Source organism: Alosa sapidissima, chromosome 6 (assembly GCF_018492685.1).
Source record: "Alosa sapidissima isolate fAloSap1 chromosome 6, fAloSap1.pri, whole genome shotgun sequence".
In the NCBI taxonomy this organism is placed as follows: domain Eukaryota; kingdom Metazoa; phylum Chordata; class Actinopteri; order Clupeiformes; family Clupeidae; genus Alosa; species Alosa sapidissima.
The window spans coordinates 21,176,847-21,204,227 of NC_055962.1; the positions used below are offsets into that span (position 1 = coordinate 21,176,847).

Genomic DNA, 27,381 nt, shown 5'->3' on the forward strand with positions numbered 1-27,381 from the left:
TTTTTCTTGCTTTGTCTTACAAGACGATTTTTTTTCACGGTATATTCACTCACCACAGGAGGGCGTTCTTGCGCTTTCAGGGATCTGTCCCTTTCCTAGCTCTGATGGCAAGCTTAGCCGTTTCAGCAGCTAGCAGTTTCGGTTTCTTTTAAACCAGAAAAACAGGCGGAATGTTGCCTTTTCAAGGACTTTCACTCGTCAGATATCTTCACTGATGTGGATTCTTTAACTTTGTTACCTCGTCGCCACTGTAGTATTTGTGCATGAATAATAGCACACGGAGACACGTGGTAAGTGTAGTCTACTTCATGCTCTGATACAGAAATGCCCAAGGCGAGTGACCATAGAGAATGTCTAATAAACGGGCCATTACCGTATTTCCTCTAGTACTGCTTTCATTAACGTACACTGTATGAACTACTACAGACTCCTTGCCCACTTATTTATTGGTACTGCATACGTCACTAGTTGAACTAGAGTTCAAGAGTAATTGGAGTTTATTAGGGTCCCCAGAATTGTTTTAATTTCTATTTGCTAGCCAGGCTAATTTGATGTGCAATTTCACACTTAACTATCTACATATTTGTAAGGACATGATCTTTGCAGGCAGTCATGATTATTCACCTATAGGCTACCCTTATTAGAAACACTAGGCCTACATACCCATCAACAGAAGGAATTGCAGTCTTAAATTGTAGTTATGGCTCATGCAAATCCCTCTCTAGTAACTTCAGTATGACCCAAATCCACTGGATACCCTGAATCTGAAGGATCTGAAGTTCTTAGAGCTGTGAGTCCAAGTTAGAGCATGAATTCCTATCACACACACATCAGGTGTTCTACAACATGCTGAGTTAATATTTAACCAGAACACAAAGGTGCGCTGTGAAGTGTTATAAATGCTGATCATGACAAGAGAGAAAAGGTGTTGTACAGTGTTTTGGCATCCGGGTTGGCAACCTTGAGTCAGGGGGGAAGGGGATACACCTCTCAGTAATTTGAAAGTGATTGCAGCCCCAGTTTTCGCCACAATCTTACATATGGTTCCTTTAAGTGTGTATTATATCTGTATCAGTGACGGAATGGCTGTCTGGATTTTGGGCCATGCGTCACATGTGCCGCTAGTGAACGTAGCATTTTATCGGCCTCAAATCGGCGTGGTGCAGGATCTCATAACATCCAGCTGTGGACAGGCCATGTTTATTTCATACTGTACCTGCCAACACTCCCTTTTTTCCCTGGTTTCTCCCGTATTTCAATGTCATCTCCCGGCGCCCTCCCGTTTTTCTCCCCAGAAAGCTCCCGTAATTTGCATGACCATCAAACTTACTTTCAATTTAAGCCTCTTTGTCATAAAACCTGGCAACCCAAAACCCAAGGAAGCGGGTGCACACTACGCAGCCACGGAGTCTCTCAAACAAGCGGGATAGCTGAATAGCCTACTTCACAACTAGCTGTTGTGAGACAATGCATAGATACATTTATTGTGCAATGGATTTAAACATTTAGCCACAACTGCTTTTTTAAAGGGATTTAATGGTTCAGTTCAATCATTTTATTTGGATCAAGTGGGCACAATAAGAGACAACAAAAACAACTCAAATAAAACACAGAAATCTTTCCTGTCACAAATTACAAAGACTGTACAAAAGTCAACAACTGAATCTCTAAACTTACTGTGGAATTACATTTATTGGTTAGAGGGGGAAGGACATATTTTGAGATTAAACATATAATTTCCCCATGAAGTACAAACTTGTACAAACTCAATGACCCTTCCAAGATATTTATACTGTTTAATAAATTCATTGTCATTTCCTCCGATGAAAGCAACCAACAACAGGCGATGGGCGAAATTAATTCCTTCTAAAATCTGTGGTCATACGGTATCATTGGTCTTCAGGTCAAGTCCAGTACTGACTGCATCCCCTCAGGCCAATCAAATTTAGCTACTTTTTTCTAGTGCAAAGATAATAATTAGTAATTGCCATTACTTTGTGCATAATTATCTAACAATCAAACTTATGTATTACAAGTACAATTCTTTTCATAATTGAGGGTACTGTACAGTACAGGAAAATTAAACTGTACATTTGAAAACTTCTGGAGGAACCAACAGAGTTACAGTAAATTCCTCAATGGTATCATGATGCCTTCATGATAAGTGGCCACATACAGAGATCTTGATCCTTCTGTTGGAGTGACTTGTTCTTGTAGTGCAGAATCTCCTATAAAGCGCTTACACTCTATGAGCACTGAATAACATAGGTACACTTTTTCTTTTTTTTAGATTATATTCAACTGTATTGTCATTGTGCAGAGTATAAATACAAAGACAACAAAATGCAGTTATAATTAGGCTCGTGCTTGGCAGTGCAACGGCTTCTCCATTGATGCGCAGTCGACACTTCCTCCAGATCTGTAATCATCATCCAGTGTTTACCACACTGCCAGGGTCGGACTGGGAGCAAAAATCAGCCCTCAGCCCCCCCCCCCCCCCCCCCCCCCCCATAAATAACAAACACACAGTATTATGCTGTAGCAACACTTCATAAACTGAACCCAAACATTTAGATTTGGACCTATAGCCTAATCACAATAACACGGGGGTCCGGGTGTCTCTCCGGGAAAAAAAAAATTCTGGTTGCTATCACACCCTTTTAAAGTGACTTGAAATTGAGAGGGACAGGATTCAGGGATAGGCTTCTAAAGACAGGCTCATCTTCTGTCTGTCTCACGTCATGTTACCCCATGCATTAAACCACATATCACTGCTTGACTAAATTAAAAATATAGGCTACTGAACATGGACATCGTCATAGTTGACAGAAATTACGTTTTGTGCCAACATGTTGTAGAAACACAAACAGCCTTTAGGCTGTTTGGTGCAAATCTTCTCCTTTACTTTGGTTATAGTCCGCGATTCACATTAACTGTAGGCTATCACCACAAGTGTATACTAAACGTTTTTGCCCTAGTTTGTGTGCCGTACATCACATTTTGCAATACCTTCGTTACTAACCTACCAGTTGATACCCTACTTTTTACCTGCATTGACTCGCGATTGATTGTGCATCTAATGTAACACTCGGTGGAGAGACCACTTTCCAAGTTTCACTTTCACTGTCGTTGTGAGCTAAAAGGATAGGCCTACTATATATAATATAGGAAATACTTTGAAGTTCCTTTTGAGTATAATCAGCTCCAAAAATGAATGGGTTTTCTTTAACCTGTGCTACACTTTTCCACCAAGTTGTGCAAAAATGGTAGGCTACCCATAGTTTTTTTTATGTTGACAGAACCGCACTACAGTAGCTTACAGTACATGGTGCAGTAAATGAGCTCTTGGTAGCGCGTGCAACTAACGTCTATAAAAACAATATATTTATGGAATAAAACTAAACCTCTGATTGCTGTTTACGGTTAAACTGCAATAATGTGAACACCAGCCAGAGGATGGCACTTACACAGCCTAGGCTACCATGCACTCAAACTAGCGGCTGCTTGGACAAATCCACTTGAGGGGTGGGGCAGGGGGGTGCGATCGTAACACACACTGAACCTGTCATGAAGAGGCCAAAATGATTGACCTGTCACCCCCCAAGCCAAATGCATTTATAGGCTAGGCCTAGGCCTACATGACGGGCCGCAAATAGGCTAAATAACTTTTTTTTTTTAAATCCCGGAGGTCACCGGCCCACATACAGTATGGACCGGCCCACCAGGCATTTGCCCGGTTGTACAGATTACCAGTCCGAGCCTGCACACTGCCCTCCATAATCAGCAACTGTCTCACTCACTTGTCCTCCTCACCCTCTTCATCTGAACAGTTGTGTTCTTCACTCTGTCCATCACGCCTCCCTGCTCTCTTTCTCCGTCTCCTCACGTTTATCTGCATAGTCATCCCCTTCCAAGACCTCTTAAATGTCTTCATCCGGGAAGAATTCTCTTTTATTGAAATCTCCACCATCTGGTTGCATTTCCGGTGCCTGTACTTGGCTGTTCTGCACTGCCAGGTGGCGTTGTGGCACCACGTCCTTCATAAGAAAAATCAGAGTTGCATAGTAATCACACTCACCACTCTTCACAAACCATATCAAAAAGCTGTTTAGCGTGAATTGTAACATTGTGTTAATTATGTTAAAGTGATATCAATAATGTAACCCATAATTAAACAGTAATGTTAATGCTAAAAGATAGTTCAATAATGTTTGATAACAGCAATATCACCCAAGACTGATGCATTTGAAGTTAGAAATGAATTTAAAACATTGCCATTATTACATCCAAAAGTGCATACATCTGTTGTTGTTGTTCTCTGTGGTCTGACCACCTACAGTGTGTTGAAGACAGAGTGTTTTTTTGGTAATGTGATGGACTGATTTAGCAAATCAAACACACCCATGAAGTATCAGAGTGCAGTCTGGCCGCTTCGGTGCCATCTGAAGTAGACGGATACTTTCCTTTGTCAAGAAGCTACCTGCCAGGATAAACCCACTGCGAGTCCACCGCAAACCAGTAGCATAGACACTGAAAGCAAGACAAATGTTAGCCAACCACTCATATTTTTCCTTGGTCTGCAATGTGTTTTTAACTAGGCTGTGGCATCTCAGTGGACAATCCAATATAGGGGATGTCTGCTCTCCATTCTCAAATCCACACACTGTTCTCAAACCTCTGCACTGACTTACCTGTTTACTTTACGTGTATCTGGAAATGTGTTTCATGGTTGGTTGTAAACCCATAATGACTGAGTTTTACACTGAGCTTTCACTATTACTGCTTACTAGCCTAGAAATCTAGACGCACCATAGCGGCAGCAAAATTTGCTGCCCGGGCTAGTCTAGCAACTCTCTGTTGGCTTGCGAGCTAGAAAAATTAAGCTTTGATTGGGCCAATCACATTGTGTATATTCGGTAGGCGGGCTTAGCAATGATTGATGGCAGAGTTGCAACGGTTCGTCGTGAATTCCCTGCTACTTGAAAACAAAGAAGATGGAAGATGTTGCTGTTGGCGAACAGCATGACACGAGTTAAACACATGGGACTCATGCGCTATCCTATTGCGTGCAGAGGGAATTTGAAAGACAACCGATTATTGCCCCTCGGACTGAGCACTGCGAACGGTGAGTCCCCAGACCCTACAGTACATTTTAATGTGGATCTGGCTCGTCAGGGTAACTGGTTACAGCTTTGATATTAGTAAATGCTCTTAGCAAGTGCCTATGAATTATGTAGGTTTCATTTGTAATGACCTGATAAATAAATATACCATCGGAATTTTGATTAGTTAAAGGACAAATCCAGCAATCTTTAAAATAAGAAAAAAAATCTGATGCATGACATAAGGAAGATACGTTTACCATGGTTTGAAATATTGTTTAAAAAGGCTCAAGGCTATAGCTGCCACTACAATACACACTATTATTGGAATCTTCAGTTATTCCCAATGCTATATGCTTGAGCAAGGACACTAATAAAAACAACATTAGCATACACACACAAACACAAAAAGAGGCAGAAGTCTTACTGTAGTCTCTGAAGAGTGGTACAGGAGTGAATGAGGGAGAGGATTCTCTTTGCCCAGCGGACAGTCAGGCTGCCCACCTCCAGCTTCATCTCCCTCAGACCAGGCAGAGAGTGCAGGGACATCAGGGCATCATCATGCCCATCAAGCTGTGGACTTCTACGGCACACATCAGTATCACATCAGTAACAATACATCAGTCAAATCTGTATTAAATTATATAAAATGGGGCCTTACGGTTCATCCAAATGTTCCAAAGAATGGAATTTTAAGAGAAAGTCCTTAAGATCAAAGCTCTTCACTGAGGACCGTGACAAGAAGAGTGACATATGCTGGACTGGGGCATCATGCTTTTCCGTGGCAATTCCAATGCCCAGACTAAAAAGCAAATAGATGAAAGAAGATGTAAATAGATGAAAGAAGATCTAAAACATTACTAACTGATAAACATAAATAACTTTATTCACCCGGCGGCCAGAACAAGGCTACAGGGTACACTTGCCATCACACTTCAGTCCAACAGATGGTGGTAAAGCACTCTGTTTGCAAACTGCCAAAAAAACTCCGATGCTACGCGAGCTGCCACTAGGGGGTACGAGAGATGAAAAGGGCAATGTTGGAAAGGTGTTAAAAATGATTAATCAATTAATAATCGTATTAATTAATAAATAATAATAATAATTTCGAATCAGGTTATAATTATATGGAAACGTGAAATTAAAGGAAATCACTTGTAAACTACAGTAGGCTATGTTTTCATTAAAAAAAATAAGCTACCCACAATGCACGTGATTTTCTTGCGGGCAGACAGAATATCTGGCTCGTTAGTTTCGTGGAAGTATAGATAGGTAGAAGGCTACGCAAACACTGTCCAAAAGGCCTAATCAAAGCGATCGAAGAGGAGAAGCGAGAGAAACAGAGCAGTAGACAGGTAACAATGGGATGGGGGGCAGAAAGATGAAGGCGGAGGTGGCTCCGGAGCGCAGGGGGATGACAGAGACAGAAAAGACTGCGCGAAGAAAATGAAAGTATAATGAGGCATATAGGCCTAAGCTTCATGTGGATTTATCTAACCAGTCTAATGTTTTCTCCACACTATTTTTAGCATGAGAGCTCATAGACCAGTTGAACATTTTGATTTTGTTATTTGTTATCATGTAGGGTGGCTAATTAAACATTATGCCTGGAATGCGTCAATAGAATGTGTTACGTTATTATGTGTCGGATGGAAGGGGGGTAGACACTGAACTGAAACTGAGATGCGAGCCGAGTCAGGATGTAAAAGGTGGTCCGCAGGAAAAAAAAGTTTGGGAACCACTGCTCTAGGCCAGCGAACCCTTCTTTTTCTGTGAGCTTTTTTTTTGGTAATGTGCAAACGAAGTGCATTACGACCATCTGTTGGACTGAAGTGTGATGGCAAGTGTACCCTGTAGCCTCGTTCTGGCCGCCGGGTGAATAAGGCGAATTTTCACATGCATTCAGTTTTGGGAAAGTTACTTTGCACTATAAAATTGAATAGCTACAGTACCGAAATAATATAACACACTGTATTCTTACTTAAAATGTTTAGTTAGTATAACACAGTTTTTGTCTTCTGTTGATTATGTTGATTTTGGAGATTACTTGGCTAAAAGGAGTAATTTAATGTTAAGGTGGAAAAGTGAACATGATCATTTAAATCAAGTAAACTATACTTGAATTGCTTAAGTTTTGCTACACTGTGAAGTTAGTTAGTTAGTTAGTTAACCTTACTTAACCTGTTAGTTAACCTTAGTTTAAAAAAACATGCAAACTAATTGCCTTGAAATTACAGACTAATCTGGAATAGGAATTCCAAGTTGTGCAAAAAAAATGTTTACTTTGTGTAGTACACTTACACTAAGGAGAATTCTTATTTAAAGGATAAATCCGGTGTGATTTTGACCTAAAGTGTGTGGAAACATGATACCGAGTGTGAACCTATGTTTCATAGCTCACCTCGGCTTGTCCCCTGCACTCAATAATCTGGTGCTAGTTAGCCAATGCTACCAACACAGTGTTTCGTTGTGGTGCCTCGGGCATCGGCCTAGCCATGCAAATAAATCACTGTTTTACACCATTTACGAGGCTCAAAATAGCTCCATACTTTATTGGTAGACTTCCGAAGGCCTTGACATTTAAAACGAGACATAGAGAACTTTGAAAAAGCACTGGTAGTTTATTTACAAGACGATTTATACAGACAGTACCTTAAGGAATTTTACCGTTCGACGCCATCTTGAATTTAGTCACGATAAGTCGAGCGACGAGTACGAACAAACAGGTATGATAAGGGATCAGATTCCAAAAATAATTCCGTAAAAATGAATGGATTCCAGTTGCTGCTACTGGAAGCAACTGAATCCATGCATTCCCACTGAATTATTTTTTTTAGATTAATATGTGATCCCTTTAACAATCTGTAGGCCGGGTCTGTGGTATTCTGGAAATGCATTTTTGTCATATCAGTTAGCTGAACTGTGACATTAGTTAGCACAACTTCAATACACCTGTTGTGTTTAATAAACATAAAGTATACTTTACTTGTAATTGTAATGACCAAGTTAGTTGAAATAGCAATTATGTGTACTGTAAGTGCACTACACTAAGTGAGCATTTGTTTGCACAACTTGACATTACAGACAAATCTGGAATGGGATCAAGGACAAACAGTTTGCATGCTTTTCAAAACGAACAGGTAAGTAAGATTATAAACTAATTTTACAGTGTAGTACAAACTTCAGCAATTCAAGTATAGTTTACTTGATTGTTCACTTTTCTACCTCAAAATGAAATAACACTCATTTTACGCAAGTAATCTCAACAAAAGACAAAACCTGAATTCTACTTACTAGAACATTTTAAGTAAGTAAAACTATTATGTTTTACAGTGTGGAAATATAATTTGTTACTGTTTTAAGTTACAAGTTGTGTGCTTAATGCTATTATATCTGGCATATACTGTGAGGCTTCATTGTTTAACACTACCCTTAAATTATGTATATGAATTTCTTCGAATTTCATTGAATTTCAATTCTACTTCCTTTAATTCAAATTCGAATTGTAATTCTACATCCTGTTTTTGACTTTAATTCAAATTCAAGAATTGAATTGGAATTTAGGAGTCATTCGCAATTCAATTCTGAATTGTGCACAAGCCTGATTCTTACTACAGGCAGTAGGGGCGGGCAAGAGTGTCTTCATTCGCCCTGTAATGAGTCATTTAACCATATACCGACTTACGAAGATGATTAATTAACACGAAAACGTTGCCTGGTGTCCCTTTAAAGGAGTTGGCTCATATGTGGAGCTTTACCTCTGGGTGCTGGAATCCTTAGTAAAACACAGAGATGAGCAGTGGTAACTTTTCTCTTTAGTGAAAGTGGAAGGTAGAAATCGAACAATTCTGTAAGTCAAAGGACAGATCAGTTATTCTCTATTCTTCAACGTGTGCACCTGATCACTTCAGGATACAGGACTGTACAGCAAAAAATCTACAAGAAAAAATAGTTTGTGCCATTACTTATTTAGCACAGTCCCACCCTTGCAATACAGTTTTGGGTTTGGAAGGCTATTAGAGGGATTAAACAATAGGTTTAGGCTATTAGAGGGATTAAACAAAGGACATTTTCTGTGCCTGAAGTTAGGCTATCAGACATGTGTAAAGATCTAATATTAACAGTTTTTTAATAAGTAGTTTATAAACAATTTTTAACAGTTACCGGTAGCCTTTATATCTAATTTGTTATGCAGAAAAAAGCTTATGCTATTGTGATACCTACCTAGCCTGGCGGGCCATCTTATATCATTGAAATGTATAGTCTGGCATCGAACCATTTACCTCGCTTAATCCAAGGGGCGGGCAGAGAATTGTCTTTCAAACTGCCTAGGCATGCAATAGGTCAGCGCTACGACCATATCCGTATCCGGTTGGCAAAACGTCAAATACATCCTTCCTCGAAAGGAATGACTTAAGTGCATTGTGTTGCTCAACTTTCAAAGAAAAGCACAAGTCCAACTTCTCCAAAGTTGACGCCAACGCCGATTCAAACAACCGCTCTTCGTTCGCCATAGCCACCTTCCTTGTTGTTCACCGTCGCAGGACTGTCGTTATCCTGTTAAGCCCGCCTTAAGACTCTCTAACAAAATAGAGCGCTGTGATTGGATGAGGTCCACGGCGTCAGCCAATAGAAATCCCTATGGTTTGATACTAGACGTACAGGCTGAGCAAATTAATTTGCCGCCGCTGGGGTGCGTCTAGATTTCTAGGCTAATACCTACCATAAATCAATTTGTAAAGGCAATGTCATTTTTAACAGAACATTATTAACCGTTATTAATCGTATTAATCTATAACGCTTTAACCACTGGAACGGGAACAAAAAATAAAGTAAAATCATTTTGTTTTTAGTCCCTAGTACAAACCTGCAGAGAAATATACATGCATGCAAACAAATGACTTACAGTAGAACTGTATTACCAGGTAATCACCCTAATATCATAATGACTATCATTCTGAAGACTGTTAAGCCTATATCTATCAGTAGGCAATATGTTCCATTTGGGTTCTTACTCACAACAAATCATTTCAACAAGTCATTTCAAACAAAAAATAAACTGATTTGTAACCCGAAAACCTGGTTCACGACTGAAGGCTGGAACAAATCACAAACAGACAGACAAACACACATATAGCGACAGTAGCCAACTCTTACTTAATTTCCTCAACACTAGGATGGGTTTGGATGAGGCAGAGGCTCCTAGCAGCCAAGCTCAGAGTCATGGAGTTCACCTCCACCTCCACCCTCTTCAGACCAGGCACAGAGCAAAGGAAAGAGAGTGGAGCATCCACATCTCCATCAGCATGGCTAAAGGATAGAACACATATCCGGTAGAGGCATAGACAAAACATGGCCATTACACAGAGAGAGAGAGAGAGAGAGAGAGAGAGAGCTCTTACTTCATCCCTGAACGTCCCATCACATATGCGTCAAATGTCAGGATGAAGTCAGTGAAGTCACACGTGGTCATGTCTGAAGAGGCTGACAGCCGAATTGAGACATATGAGTCAGATGCTTTTGGACCAAAACTAATTATGGAGTCCATCCTAAAAACACAGAAAAAAAATCCCAAAAGTCACAGACTTCCTTCTGATGTTTGCATCCTCACTCTATGTAACTTGAGAGCTGCTTATTTGGCGCCAATGATCCAAAAAGCATTAGTGCCATTATTTGGAAAATAAATGTCTGTTAACATCCAGAACAGGTAACACTCCATAATAAGGTGCCATAATAAATAGCAAACTAGTAATTACCTAACCCTTTGTTAATATTTGTTAATTGTTACTAAAATATCTATTTGGTACAAGTTAATAGTTTTTTCATCATTAATTAAATATTAGTTGTTTGCATAAAATCTGTATGTTAATGTTTTAACAAATCTATTAACTAATATTGTATTCATATTTGTTAATAGTTAACTAAATGTCTTTTTGGCACTAATTAACAGTTATTTCTTACATCATTTAAATGTTAAATGTTTATTTACAAAATATATACTAATATAAAAGTTAATGACATTTTATTATTATGAGAATTTATGGAATTTATGGTTTATGGCTTTATGGTCTTGTGGGGTGTATAAGGCACCCTACTGCCAGTGGTTGGTTGTGTGAGAATTTGCACACTTCTTCTCCCACGTCATCCTTATTGGATACCTTTGTTGTTGGCTGTCCTGTAATTGGTGACCCTCTATCTAGTGTTTGAAAGTAGTGTACTCTTTGCCTTTGGAAGTACTATTTGGTTGCTGCTTGAATTTGGTGAAATTCAAGGGAGGGGGTGTAACAGAGTTAGAAATGTAGTTTAGTGTTTGCATGTGATTTTCGCCGTAATTAAGCAGCTTTTGTGCACAGCACTATGTTGTTGCACATGTGAATAGTAGATGTAGAGCACTGTTACAGTGACTCAATTAATTCCAAAGGGTGAAATGTTGATGGTGTTTTCTTAAAAACACAATTGAAAAATTGCTCACATTTGCTGTGAAATAGACTGTTATTTTTCCATGCTGAGATACTTACTGCCATATTGTTCTTCTTGGCATCAGAGTTCTTTGCCTTGTTACAGTTACCAAAAAATAAAAAAACATGCTCTGTTATCACCTGCTCTGGTTGTACAGTTGTATTTTAGATAGGCAAGTTGGTGCACGGCTCTGTCAGTCCTGATGCTGTTGCATAGATTTCTAAGATTAATTTAGCCCTTCCAGGGTTTGTAGTCTTTGTACATACATGTAGTTCATTTGTGAAACACTGAATCTCAGTTATGTGCCTTTTTGCTTGATTTTTGCTTGATTGATTGAATTTCCAATGACTTCATCATAGAAGGAAACAGAAATGTAGTGAATGTTAACATTGATTTGGGCCACATCTGCTAAATTCATTGCAATTAATGAAGTTCTAGTGTCTTATTTGGTGGCCATCTTTAAAAATGGCTGCCATATTACATTTTCAAGTTGCAAATGAGGTGGATTTGATTATATTGCTCTTTAGCACAAACACACAAAATTACATACTTGTATCATCATTTTCTTGCTCACTTCTGGGCTAAATTCAGTCTTTTGGCGGCCATATTGTAAAATGGCTTCCATTTTCAAGTGGCGAGTCAGGTAGATTTGATTGTATTGTTTTTTTAGCACATTCATGGCAAAATTCATGCTTGTATAATAACTTTCTTGATCAATTCTGTGCAACAAATCCATTTCTATGGTATTTTCTGGCGGCCATCTTAGAAAATGGCCGTCATTTAAACTGGAAAATCAGTTAGAATGTATTGTGTTGGTCTTAAGCACATACCTGCCAAATTTCATGGCTGTATCATAATTTCCTTTGTCAATTCTGTACAACAAATCAATTTTTAGAGTTTTTCATGGTGGCCATTTTGGAAAATGGCCGCCATTAAAAATGGTAAATCAGGCAGATTTTATTGGTCTTGAGCACATACATGCCTAATTTCATGCTTGTATCATAATATCTTTGGTCAATTCTGAACAATAAATCAATTTCTGGGGTCTTATTTGGTGGCGTCCATCTTGGAAAATGGCCACCATTTCAAGTGGCCAATCAGGTAGATTTGATTGTATTGGTCTTGAGCACATACCTGCCGAATTCCACGCTTGTATCATAATTTGTACGATTTTTCCTGTAGCCGCTCTACTAATACACACAAGTCTAACATGACTGTGTAAGGCTGTAAACTCCGCTAGCAGCTTTCCATGCATTCAGTGTAGTTTAGCTTAGTGCTCATGGAAAGTGCAATTCAGTCTAGCAGGAAATTAATGTACATTTAGTTTAGCATTATGTTTATGCATTACCTCCGTATGGTCTACGTCTGTGAGTGTTTAGTGAGTCTCACAATATTAATAAACTCGTTCTGTGCACCTGAACATTCCATGTCGCACGTCTCCCTTGCTAGTAGGGCTGACAGTGATGGTATAGGAATCATGCATATAATATAGCCCATTCAACTACTTCTTTTTATTTTGCTTCTGCAGATGCTGTTTTATGTATGCCAGTGCCTGAAGGCATGTTTTGTTTGAACTTTTCCTAAAGGAATAAATGTGATAAGCCAGTTTTGGTCTCAGTCCCTTCACCGTCTGACTAATAGTTAGATATTACTAATATATTAATAAAGCTTAACCAACTTTATTATAAGGGTCCCCCATACTGATAGTTATATATTACTAATATATTAATTAAGCTTAACCAACTTTATTATAAGGGGCCCCACACCGATAGCTATATACTACTAATATATTAATTAAGCTTAATCAACTTTATTGGAAGCGTTTCTGGCGCCGACAAGAGTGGCGGCATGTACAAGGTAGCTCCGTGTTTTTTTCTTGAATTTCCCCTTTGGGATCAATAAAGTATCTATCTATCTATTGTAAGGGTCCTATGGGGAGTGGTTCATATTGGGATAGGCAGAAGCACAGTATAATAACAATTAGTTAAATAATAAGTCATTAACTTTTCTATTAACATATAGTTTGTAAATAAACATTTAACATTTAAATTATGTAAGAAATAACTGTTAGTTAGTGCCAAAAAGACATTTAGTTAACTATTAACACATATTAATACCATATTAGTTAATAGATTTGCTAAAACATTAACATACAGATTTTATGCAAACAACAAATATTTAATTGATGATGAAAAAACTATTAACTTGTGCCAAATAGATATGTTAGTAACACTTAACAAATATTAACAAAGGGTTAGGTAATTACTTGTTTGCTATTTATTATGGCGCCTTATTATGGAGTGTTACCCAAGAACATTTTCAAACATGCCCATAGTATCAGGTGGTACCAATCTGAGAGTGTTGTGCAGCAGTATGCCATAGTTATACTGATCAGAGACTGTTCTAAGTGCTTGATCAATCAATCACATATTAGTAGCCAATATTTTACAGAAATATGGACAGGGAGGGTTTACAGTAAAATTTGATGTTCACCTGCGACTGTTGGCTCTTTCAAAAGAGAGAGCTGAGCACTCAATCCCCAGTTTCAACTCACTGATCCTGCCAACCAGAGCAAAACACATTCACATGATAGGCCTACTACAGCAGTGCACACATTAGACATATGTAACAGTCTGTATGCTACACAATCAGTATGACATTGAGTTTTGAAGTTTTGTTTCGAAAACCTTGAATCCATTCCATAAGATGATTCCTCACATTACACAACATCACAACATTACAACTATGTGCACACATGTGCAAGCCAATGTTTTACGGATTGCTTTTTTTTTTGCGGCGATGAAGATGATGAGCTCAGACCCGCGTCTAGGCGGCACATGACTGTGGTATTGCAAGGCGAAAAAGCTAGATTTAGTGCTAGCTACCAAGGTAATATTTCTGATCTAGAAAACATGATTAGGCAGATTAGGAGCAAAACTGATCAGGAACTGAATCGTGATGTTAATACAGTGGCCCCGCTACCTACATGTAGGCTACTCTTGAATTAAGTGCACCTGAAAGTGAGGAAGTGGATGAATGTGTTGTAACAGATGTTGAACAATGTCTTGGACTACTTGGCCAGATTGCTCTGAACTCAGAAATACTTGATGATTATTGAATGTGAATAAAGAATGGATATGGATTTATAACTGCATACGGTGATCTCATAGTGATAAACCGTGAGATGTTTGAATTAACGTGAGAACGAGGTTAAACTGTGAGATTGCATGAATGTGTGACGAATAAAATGTATCAAGTCAAGTATTACTTTAGTAACTTTGTAATGCTCAAGGAATTATGTAGCCTAGCCTACGCAAGAAACTGTATGTCTTAAAACTCTGTGAAATGTGTAAAGTGCTTAACTGTTTTAAATGATTGCATCCAGATTACATTGTGAGATAACGAGTCAATGCAATAAATGTCTGTAACCTGTTAAGCTGCAACTGTCTGATCTCTCCCGATGACTGTAAAAGTGTACAATGTTAAATGTAATGTGTCAAAGTGTGATGATCGTTGTCGAATGTAAACTGTTTGTGTACCTGTTGAAACTACCTGTAAACCGTCAGTATCGAATGTAATGTCAGCATCTCTGAAATGTGGATCTCTGGAGCCAGAGCCCATGCAGCCAGCCACCCTGTTTCGAAAATGGAAGATAACGCACAGAACGGCCAGCCTGAGCGGACAATTATGTCCACAACTCATCTAAAATGCGGTGTCTGGAAATACTTTGGGTTCTACACCATAGATGGTAAAGTAACCGTTAAAGATAATGTTAAAGAATCTGTATCTGTGGATTGTGGCTTTATATCGGTCAAAGTTGACTCCATGTCGTGGTGTTTCACGTAACTCGATAGCCAGGCAAGCTGAGGACAGGCGCTCTGCTCCATCGTCGTTATGGTAACCAAACAAGTCTTCTTCTGTCTAGGTTTGTTTCTAGGTTTCAAGTGTTGTTCTTCTATGTGGTGCACCTACTGGAGGGGAGTGTTTACAGCAGTTCCGTTTCACACATGCGCAGTCTACGCGTCAAAGTGACGCGCGGTCTTAAATTTCGGTCGACTCAAAAATGTGACGCATGCCATAAAAATGACGCAATTCTCGTAACGCGATCACCAGTGCCGCGTGTGTGGGACGCAGATGTGGGACCATATCAGCCCTGAGAGTGACTGCTGAACGACAATCGGTCGACCTTTTTCTCTATTTTGTGGATTTACTATTTTCATTATTTTTCTCCATTCTCCATTTGTAGATTTACTCTTTTTATTTTTCTTTATCTGTATCATTCTGGGATGTACCTAGTTTGTCTACAACATTTTAACGCAAGTTTTTATGCAAGTGGATATTGCGCCACATTTTTGTGAACATCTCCAAAGTTCGTATAAAAGTTAATTTAACTTGACATCCAACTCTCCAATCAGTCATTTTTGTCTCTTTTTGGGTCTTCTACGATTTCCAAACAGGAGGGTAAGATAACCTATCTCTTCTGTGTTTCTTTACCTGTCTTTTCTAAGACTTGGGTTAGCTGGACTATATGGACCTATAGGAGCCTGACCAACTTTCAAGGGGAATATGGATGAAACTAGGAGTATTTGGTTATATGCACTGCAGAGGGAAAGTGCTCAGCTTTGCCTGACAGTTGGTCCCTGCTACCTGCAATTACCAGAAGGTATCGTAGGATTTTAACTACCCGGGCCAAGGATACGTCAGGGGAACGTCTGACATTGGATAGGTTCTGGGAGTTACCTGCAGGGGGCAACACACTACAGAGTTAGACAGATTGATAGCAGACTGACGAAACAAATAAAAAAATCTTACGTTACATTCTTTAAATTGAGAAAAGTTTGAAGAGAGAGTCTCCCAAGAGTCTGACCCAGAGTCAAGCATCTCACTCTCTGCTTCAGAATCTGGTGCTTCAGATCAGAGGGTAGGGAAGAATGCGGGACATCCACACGCTCATCATTTGCAGGAGGACTAAACACATACAAAACACACACAGATAAAGATAAACATTTTATATTGACACAAGTTATACACAACAGTGTATAAGTCAGACAGTGTATTATTCAGTCAGACAGATAGACAAAGAGAAAAAATACTTTTCATGTAGATCATGGCATTTTTGAAGATATTCTTTGAGGTTGATGATGTCCATGTTCGGCAGGATAAGTGTCAAAACAAGAGAGAGGTCTGAGTTATCCGTAGCTGGACGCCAACCTAGAGTCAAGCTGAAATGCAGACAGATCACATGTTACATTTTCTGAAAGTATTTTCCGACTATTGACTGAATTAAACACTATAATGATGTAAAGAGTTTTGAGATGTGCTGTACTGCCATGTGTACTGAGAAATCGTTAAAGCTACAACGCTACACTCTGGGGGCATGTAGGCCTACGTGGGAGCTCACGGACATGCCCCCAGAGTAACGTTGTAGCTGCCTGACTATGTGGTGTCAAATTATAATTAACTGATTCAAACTCAGAAGAATTGTGACAAAACAATAGAATACTGCAGAAGGTGTAGCTTTAATCCAACACGGAGCATAGGTTCATGAAGCCAGCTACTTCTGACTTTCTGTACATGGTTCTTATACCTTCTCATGTCGTCACTTGTTTTGACCAACTCAGAATAGAACAGAGCTCCTATGTCCTCCTTACCTCTTTTGGTAATACATATGTGCCTAGGTATTTATTCTATTTCTACAAAGGACCTTTGACCTGAGCTGAACAACTGCTATGTCCAGTCTCTCCTATGCATTCATATCCTGATAGGTAAACCTCTGGGCCCCTAGCTTGTGCTATATTTACCCCTGCTCTTTTCACCACACAGAGGTTACACATTAGCCCAATGTATAGAACATCTTTTAGCACAACTACAGAATATCTTATCAGGAAACTTACAAAAATCCACCACAACTACGTTAGCTGCTGGCTGTAGCAACTTTAGCTAGAACTCGTTTTTTTCTGTACGGACAGTACTTAGTGATACTAATACTAATACAGTACTATGTGAAAACTTGCCATATTTCTCCTTTAAAAGGAACATCGGCATTCCCTATAAAAGCAAGGACCTCAAAATCCCATGGCACATTTGTATGTTGGTGACGAGTGAGCGCATCTCTGCAGAAGGAATCTGCCTGCACACACAACTGTCTATGCAACAGTAGGATTCCAGCAAAGTTTACTTTGCTAACAGAGGTGTGTGTATGACAAGCAGAGTATATACACGTCTTTACTTGCCAAGTAATTGAATTAGCAGGCAACGACAAAGCAAAGTCTTTCACAGATATTAACTTTCACAGTATTGACTGAAAAGGGGGTTACAATCGAAAACATACCCTGAAAGAAAGCAACATTTACCCCGATAACATTTAAATGGCTGATTAAAGTCCTAAAGACATTCATGCAAGCACACCAGCACTTTGCATTGTGTTGTCAGGGACTCGTTGCTAAGGTCTCGCCACTAGGCAGTTAGACAGTGCCACCTTAAAATGACAACGAAATACTGCATATTTCACTTTAGACCAGGTTTTTCGTTGTCAGTGGTGTTATCATTCTCAGTGGTGTCAAAATAACAATTTGTGATCATGTGTCCGACCACACTCCATTTTTTTTCATCAACACACCCATGGGTGCGAAAGATTAAATAATGTGGGCGTCTGGTGGAATAATGATAATTGCACTGGCCACATCTGGCGTCACAATGCACCGGGTGTAACACAGAGCCCCATGTCTTATGGTGTCATATTGTGTATTGTTTCTCATCACTTCATGAGTTACGCCCTCTCGACCTTTCAGCTGTCATTTGCTCATTATCATCAAGATGTTGCTTCCATTCAAAAGTTGTCACCAACACATGAGGTTATATAGCCAAATATATATACTGTAGGGCAAACATCACCTGAGGTTTTTGACATTTTTACTCACAGACACAAACAGACAGAAGCTGTCTTTTTGTCTGGGTGTCTTGTAATCTTCCCCAATCCTATAAAGCATAGAAGAGAGAGGAGTAATCAGCCTTAAAAATCACAACAACCTTTTGGGGAATCAGCTTGCTGTCTACCCAGAATTAAATAAGACCCTTCACTGAAGCTCCACTACTTTATCTACCATGTGAAGTAAACTATCCTAGAATTTTGAGTTCATTATGTGACAGACCTTGACTAATTTCCTTTTTCCCTGACCCCAATGAGACATGTCATGTCCTCAGAAAACTGTATGGTAGGAGCAGGCTTCACTCAGTCTCTTATTCGTTTTTTAAAGTGCTAGGCCACACTTATAACTGATAAGAAAGAAAGAAAAAGGCTCCTGAAGCACACTGAAGAAGGCACTATCTCGAAACGTGTCTGTGCAATAAACACTTTTGTATGCAAAGTGTAGCCTTTTTCCTTCTTTCATGTCATGTGTCACAAGGTCGGTTCGTTCACCGCTCACAGGCCTCGAACCCGCCACCTTGACACACACACCGGCATGGGAGACGAACGCTCTAACCACTGAGCTAAAAGCCCAGGCTCCCAACTTAGCGGTTAGAAGCATTCTTAAGGTTAGGGCTGTGAGGATTTACACGGGCAACTAGCACGCTAGCTCAGTCTGCCTCCGTTACACATGTTCTGTCATAAAACTAAAGGATAGGCATATGCACTAAGATTTGGGACATTTGAGACTGAGCTAATGATAGACTCTTAATGTTGTCCTGTACTGCCTCATCTTCCTCAAACTACCTCAAATAACATTTGTTGAGCCTCAACAGGGAGGTGAAAAAGTAGGAAGTTTCTCACCACAGATAGTTACTCTTTAATTGACCTGTGGTCTGGATGAGATGTACAGACATGGCTGCAATGTTGAGAGAAACAGCCTTCACACCACATAGACAAATCCAACCCACACTTTTCTGCTTGTGTAGAGCCCTGAGGATATGCTCCACACTCTCAGCTGACAGACTGCTTTCTATTCTGTAAAGGAAAATATAAATGTATTCATGTTTATCACAGAGAGAGAGAGAGAGAGAAAGAGGATGAGGGAGACAGAGAGAGAGAGAGAGCGCAAATAATGACACAATTGAATGTAAAGGTATATAAAAAATATTTTTCTCCTCCACTGACATTATACCTCAGTTCATGGATAATTTTCTTTTCCCCCAGGGCTGAGATCAGATCATCCACATAAGCATCTGATAGGTTGACTTTAAGCCTTCATAAAAATCATAAGAAAATGTATGACCATCAGAAAAAGAATATGTTAAATAAAAGAATGTACCATGTACTTGACACCTTTTACACAAAGATCAGGCAACATACACTACCAGTCAAAAGTTTGGAGACACTTAGAAATTTCCATTCCACTATAGACAGAATACCAGCTGAGATCATTTGAATATTTTTTTTTACTCAGGGCAGCAGTTTTCAGATTACATTATGTGCTTACATAATTGCAACAGGGTTCTCCAATGTTCTCTCAGTTAGCCTTTTAAAATGATATCAGATTAGTAAACAGAATGTGCCTTTGCAACATTGGATGAATGGTTGCTGATAATGGGCAATGAAGATATTACATTAAAGATCAGCCATTTCTTTCTACAACAGTCAAGAACCATTTAGCAATTATGTAAGCACATAATGTAATCTGAAAACTGCTGCCCTGATTAAAAAAACTATGCAAATGATCTCAGCTGGTATACTGTCTATAATGGAGTGGAATGGAAATGTCTAAGTGTCTCCAAACTTTTGACGGGTAGTGTGTATTAAAAATATGAAATAATATACAATATATATATATATATATACATATACATATATATATATATATATATATATATATATATATATATATACATATATATATATATATATATATATTATATATATATATATATATATATAAAAATACACTGTGGACCTCAAGCAATTAATAACTCATTAAGCAGTTAATGCCGGCCTTAGCAAACAATTTTCAAGCGATTTCACTATTGCCAACAGTTTTACTGGAGACGGTGGCTACACCATATGCGAAAGCAATTGCGCATTGCGAACAGAACACTTCAGGTGTAGCCTCCCTGTTAGTCTAACAGTGACCTTGGTACTGTAGGCCCTTTCACACTGGCAAAATCGCCGCGATTTTATGTACCAGAATCGCGGAACGACTGTCCCTTTCACATAGACCGAGGCGGAACGCCGGGACAAAGTGTCTCGCCAAATTTACTACCAAGCCCCCTAGACATTTTGCCGAGTTTTTTCGTTCCGCCACCAGTGTGAATGGGTCAAGGCGGAAAGGGGAATCTGGGCGGTCATTTCAATGCTATGTCCAGCCCACCACAGGAGATTGCAAATAAATCTAACTGATCAAAAGCAGCAATCGCAGAGACAGCACATTATGTCAATCTATAAATTCACAAAGTCTCCAGTCATTAAATGCCTGCTAGAGTTGACTGTAGCTTGGAATGCAATCAGTTGCCATAATAGGCTATCTTAAAATCCAGCGATAAAACAAAGCATGAACTCATGAGCGTCTGTCTGCCCTATATGTATATCCTATGATTGTAATGCTTATCTAGGCAATATTTGTAACATTTATTTTGTATTTGGCCTGTTATAAAATCATGTAGACTTATTGAACAATTGAAACACATTAGGAACCGCAAAGTTGGAGACATGCATAAAGACATTGCTGCAAATTTAAAACTGGATTACTCTGGAATGGCTAACTGTGCAGGGGAATGCTTTACACCTTTATGTTCGGCAAGGTCTGCTGTTTATTCTGATATATGGTTTGTCATGTGTTGAGGGAAAGTTCGCGAAGTATTCCACCAAGATGAATGGGTAGGGAGACGGGCGCAAAAAAATATGATTAAATTAAAGTGACTTTTCTCGCGAACCGTTTACCACAACAACTAACCACTAACATCGTTTAAAGGCTGAGAAAAAGCTCTTTCGTGTGATACATGTGATGTCTGTGATGAATAGGCTAGGCCTACTTCAGTAGTTCAGCAAATTTGGGCGGGACAGAAATACCTTTACAGAGCAGCAGTTCTGGCCATATCGGCTCAGGCTCATATTATGTAGGCTACTGCTTTAAATGCATTATCGCTTCACTACCCAACACGCGAACAAGAAAGAAAAGAAAAAAGAAACCAATGTGCTTATGTCGCGATTTCCGATAGGCCCAGTCCTAGAGAAAAGACAGCTATGGTAACCTAACAATTAGGATTTGCTTTGCCTACACTGCTGTTTGGTTGTCCCAAACTTTTGAGACGATCCATACTCGCATTAACTGAATCTTATCAACCCGAACTGCGATGTTGAGTGACAGGATGCAATGCCAAATAAGGATGCAATGCCATAACTGCTAACTGTGCGCCTAGGCCTACTGTTAAACACCTGAAAAATATTAAGCTGCTGTTTTCTTTTCATGACGAGCACTAGGCCTACGCTTGAATGATTTATGACTGAATGGAACGCTGCGTTTTTAAAGAACTGCTCACGTCGTGTGACAAAGTTTACACTAATCTTGATCTTCTAATGGATCCTTATGATGAGATGTCCATTCTCTTTGCCCTAGGCTATCATTTGTGCGCGAAGCATGTTTCAATTAAGACAGTACACAAGCTATTTTTATTGTTGTAGGCTAATATTGAACGATTTCATGAATAAATTGTACGCACAGTACATTGTACGGCCAAGGCAAGGGGCAACTCTTCTCTTCAATTTCCCTTCCAAATTACGTTTTATTGTCTCAAGACATCTATCGCAAGAAGTTAACATTCTAACAGCAACAGCAAAGCAAATGCAAGCTAACCAAAATGCAGTCGGTTCTCCGGCCATGGTTTTTGAAATCCCACACCTGCTGTATCTAAAAGCCCACGCACATAGGCCTATGTATACGACTATCACTCTACACGCCTCCTGTTGCACGTCACAATTTAATTTACTATAGCTGATCCTGCCTCCTGGCTCCCCAAAATGCCGCATCATGTGAACAGATCAGCAGGCCGGCAAATTTTCACCTCGCTTTCAGACACAAAAAGACGGCAAAAAGACGTCCCCTTTTCCCGCAAATTTAGCGTGATCTCTGTGTGAAAAGGCCTTGTGTGTGAAAGCCAAGTTCTTCCAGCACATATCAAGACGCAGTAAAGCAGTGAATATGCTACAACTCCTGTCACACTGATTTTACTTTGACTTTTTGGGAATTTAAAATTGCTTGACATTTGTTTGGTGTAAGGCCTGCATTAACTACATATCACACAAAATGTTACAGATTTGTCCATTAACAAAAAGACTCAGGCCATAATCTCAAGTGGACAATGAAACACAACTATCATAGATCAGTCATGATATACTATGTATTGTAACCCAGTCAATCAGAACTAACTAACATTTGATGCCACTCACCCCAGCTCTTTACATTTGCACAGTCCAGGCCCCAGCATTCTCAGGTTCTCTGCTGTTAGGCTGTCCAGGTGCATGTATCTGACACTCTGACAGCACTGTAGGCAGTACAGCAGCACCCAGTAATCTGTCCTTTGCAGATCATGAGTGCTAAAAGAAATCATTTCCAGGCTTTCAATAACATGCATGACAAAGTCCTTCTCATGGATCTCATAGAGGCAGTGCAGAATAAACAACATTGCTCTAGGATCCCTAGAGTTGCGTCTGCCATATTTCTCAATGTGTATTACATTCATAAGCCACTCTTTCAACTGGGCTTGTATTGCTGCCCAAGAGGCACTTTTCACAAATGCAAAAACATCACTACTTGACAGCCCGAAAAGAAACTGAACAACACGATCTCTCCAATTTTCTTCGATTAGTCTAAAACTATTCACTTTATCTGCTGTTGATTTAAGTAATATCTGTAATTTCCGACAAGCCTCCTCCTCATCTTCTATCAGGAAGAAGTGAAGAGCAGCAAAGAACTCCTGGAAGCTCATGTGCATAAAACTGTACATGGTTTCACGGTAGACCTTCCTCTTCATCAGGAATTTGCACAGGAAAGGGTTATGCACATTGAAATCCGTCAACAGCTCAGACATTTTCCTCTCATCAAACAGGACCTGATGGTCTTGCATTCCTTTATCTGCCAGCTGGCCAAGGCTTCGCAGGGATGTGAGGTCAGGGCGGCTCGAACTTTCACAGTGATCCTTCATCAGAGTGTTGATGAAGTAAACAAATATGGAGCTTGTTGTCTCAAAGTCTCCCTGTGCATCTACCGATTCTTGAAAATGCTCTCTGAAAACAGTACACACAATCCAGCAGATAACGGGGATAAAACAAGAAGTGATGAGTGTTTCATTTGCCTGTACATGTTCATAAGCTTTGGCAGAGAGCACTGTATCATCAAAGAACCTCTGAAAGTACTCCTTCACGCCATCCTCAGAGAAGCCCAGGATCTCTGTGAAGCGGTGTGGAGTTTTGAGCACCTCACTTAGTTTGTCGGAAACAGTGGACCTGGTGGTGACAAGAAGAAGGCCCTGCCTCAAAACATTCCCCTTCAGCAGAGCTGTCAGTGTGGCCTCAATTGGAGCAGGCACAGATGGATCACTAGGAAGTACTGAGGTAATTTCATTCAATGAGAACCTCAGCTCATCAAAGCCATCTATAACAAAGAGCACCTTTCCAGGGGAGTCTCGCAGTATCCTTAAAATCACTGGAGTAAATTCCTGATCACACCTCAGGAGGTCTACCACACTGTGCTCTCCAGAGAGGAGATTAAGTTCTTTGCAGTTAAGATGAAAGACAAGAATAAAATCTTTGAACAGGAGTTCAGATGCCCAGTCATGCATGATTTTTTGGGCAGTTAAGGACTTGCCGTGTCCGGAATGACCCTGGAGAATGACCGCTCTCGGCACCGATCCACGGCCACTGGGCTTGAACAGCTGGTCGAGATGAATGCGGCTGTGTGTCTCACTGGCCCTGGTCTTGAAGACCTGCTGGAGGGTGTCACCTCTGGAACGGAGCTCCTCCTCTCTCTCCTTCGGAACCCTGGGTCTCTGAATGATCAGGAGTTCAGTGTACCGGTCTGCCAAAAGCACATCCTGACCAGGGAGGGAGTTGTACTCTTTTACAGTCTCACAGGAGGTGAGGATAGATGTTTTATATTCAGTGATTTTTGACTGTTGATCTTCAAAAGACCAAAAAAGAAAGGTTTCATAGAAATTAGTTGTTACACACATAATTGAATCTGTATGGATCATCAGCATTTGAAAATGATGTAAAATGATGTATTACTAACATACCACAGTCCTGTGCTGGTTGTTGAACACCTATATAATAAGGGTTATAGCAGGGGGGATATTTCAAGGCACTGAATAATCATTTGATGTGACATTTAAAATATGGTACACTGTACATGTAATGCTGCATTTCTAGGCCTACTGTAATTTCACAATGCATTTAGTTATTACAACTCTTCTTGTAGGCCTATCTGTGCTATTTCTTCATGTAGCCTACAACCAAAGGTAACATATTCATATTATTACTAGCCTACTTCTGATATCAAAATAAACATATTAACCAATCCTGTGTTAATTACGTTTAACTGACCTGAAATATTTGTTGAAATGTTAACATTCCCACGAACATGAAGATGCGACAACACTGGTGCAGACACTTGGGTTCCTCCATCAGCTGAAATGCTGACATCTACTGCTTCAGGAGATGGACCTGGACCCTCCATTGGCAGGTCTTTGATTAGACTATGGGAACATGAGTAAAGGGTCGTTCACAACAGGACCAATTACTATAAAGGTAACTATAACGACATAAGCGTCCACAGACCAACGACCAGGAAAGTCTCTGCGCATCCGAGTACCCTAGCGTCTATTTTGAGTTGACGAATGCGATGTCTATAAGTTGATGGATTCTGAGCTATGATTCTGAGTGACTGTCAGGTTTTCCGTTCTCAAAATCTTTCTGAAAGTCATCCTGCTGGAAGGTTTCTAGCTAACACTAGCAGTCCAGTTCAATAAATAAATTTGGCTAGTGCATCGCACTTTCACTTTCTGTCATAGCAGTCAGTCAGTAGGCTAAGGTATGTTTTTTTAAGGTTTATTATTAATAACACTGTTGTAATACCAAACCCAGGGATGACCGGAGCACTCAGATAACTTCTTAACTTTTTTATTGTGGCATAATCGACTCTGAGGAAGATGCAGTGCGTCGAAACGTCAGTCGATTATGCAGCACATTAAAAAAGTTTAAAAGTTCTGAGTGCTCCGGTCATCCCTGGGTTTAGTCTCTTTGAAGTGGCCCAGCCAGTCTGACCCTCTGGTCCTGGACGTGAGCACTGAGCACCGCACCGAAAAGGCTTGAGCGCAAGTGACACCCATTGTTTTAATTCCATTTGTGTAGTAGGCGATTTGATTCACGCTGCTAAGGCAGCCTGGAGACCATGGAGCACATTTTCGCCTGAGATAGGAGACCAATCACAGAACAAGGGGGAAAGCAAGACGATGATGAGCTATGCACAGACGCATTTGATAGACATCCGTGGCACCCAATAAACGGATCTGGGCATTTTTTTTTTCAAATACGAGAAAATTAACGTTTGGTTCCCAGACCACGTCTCATTGAGAAGTGGTGGCGCTCATAGACATAATATACATAGACGCCGCATCGACCGCTGCTCCCTACTAGCGCTGACGAGATTTGGAGCCGCCATCTTGGACCGGTCATCCACTCCACTCAGTGTAATCTGTTTGGCCGGTGCAATGAGCTGTCAGCACACTTAATTAATCATATCTCACTGAATACCGAACAGATTTTCACGCGGTTTTTTTTGCTGCAAAGGTCATACATGTAGCTATGATACAGGCCACATTGTTCGAAAATACAAAATACAACCAATAGTACGGTAATGTTAAATCTTACTTGTGAAAAGTAAATCCCCCGAGTATGGTCCGCCGATTTGAGCAGGAACATGCTGCACAGTGCTGTCATCTTGTGTTTTCTGCTGCAACGCAATGAGGAGTATGACCGGTCCAAGATGGCGGCCGCATTTCTTGTTTCCAGCAGCCAATGCGGCGTCTATGTATATTATGTCTATGGTGGCGCTAGCCAGGCTAAGGCTAGGCTGTGAAGTGTAGACGACGTAGCCTACAACCTACATGTAGCCTGTTGTCATTTGGACCCGGATAGATAGCCTAGGGTGCTAGGCTACTCGGTGTTTTTTACCCTTAATTCACGCTCCATATTGTCAATAATGATGGTCACAGTAAAAACATACCTGTCGTCAAGGCTTTCTTTTGCTTAATATTGATAATTGCTGCCCCAAGTATTCTCGGGCGACAAAATACTCTTTAGGGTGCATTCAACTCCAGACAGACTGACTGTCACAACAGAATCTTTCAGGTCGGAAGAAGGCGGAGCTGCACAGAGCACACAAACAGAAAACGCGCGTAACATATCCAGATTGAGAGAGAGAGAGCTCGTCTGTTTTTTTTATTCAACTTTGTTGCCTGATGCTTGGGGCTAAACAATTGCGCGTCTTCATTGCACAATTTATTTGATGCTCAATAAACTTCAGATCCATTAAGCCTACTAGTTTCATCAGGATATCCTAGCGTGGCCTACAGCCTACCTCTCTCAGTCGCTCTCAGTCAAGTTCAGACTTGCGTTATTAGTATGATCTTGAAAACATGTTAGGCCTACTGAACGTTCTCTCTTTATCTTTTAATCACTTCCTTGGATGATTTTAACATAACATTTAAATGATGAGAGAGTTAGCTGAGAATCAGAAAGAACATTTCATTCCAGATGCTTGAACTTGTATCACTACACAATATTTAATGGTTTTGTAAATGCATTGTATTTTGTGTCAAATGGACACATATGGCC

General features: G+C 40.0%; 1 protein-coding gene across 1 annotated transcript; it reads right to left on the reverse strand.

The window, feature by feature from the left end:
- Positions 1-1,516: 1,516 nt before the first annotated feature.
- LOC121712047 lies at positions 1,517-26,894 on the reverse strand. The gene is made up of 18 exons (XM_042095994.1): positions 26,771-26,894; positions 25,090-25,241; positions 24,783-24,809; positions 22,939-24,667; positions 19,664-19,744; positions 19,333-19,506; positions 18,456-18,539; positions 16,655-16,783; positions 16,374-16,529; positions 14,055-14,120; positions 10,505-10,651; positions 10,260-10,412; positions 8,861-8,950; positions 5,764-5,904; positions 5,530-5,685; positions 4,402-4,530; positions 3,760-4,037; positions 1,517-2,451 (listed from the first exon to the last, which is right to left on the reverse strand). The coding sequence occupies exons 2-17, from the start codon at positions 25,220-25,222 to the stop codon at positions 3,797-3,799; spliced, it is 3,636 nt and encodes a 1,211-aa protein (XP_041951928.1). The 5' UTR covers positions 25,223-25,241; positions 26,771-26,894; the 3' UTR covers positions 1,517-2,451; positions 3,760-3,796.
- Positions 26,895-27,381: the final 487 nt, after the last annotated feature.

What these genes read in the sequence shown, in the direction of transcription:
- LOC121712047 (XM_042095994.1), bottom strand. Translation starts at nt 25,222, where the DNA reads ATGGAGGGTCCAGGTCCATCTCCTGAAGCAGTAGATGTCAGCATTTCA. An exon ending in AAAATTATCCATGAACTGAG is followed by an intron (nt 19,507 to 19,663) that starts GTATAATGTCAG and finishes TTTCCTTTACAG; the next exon opens with AATAGAAAGCAGTCTGTCAG. An exon ending in CTCAATTTAAAGAATGTAAC is followed by an intron (nt 14,121 to 16,373) that starts GTAAGATTTTTT and finishes TCTGGTTGGCAG; the next exon opens with GATCAGTGAGTTGAAACTGG.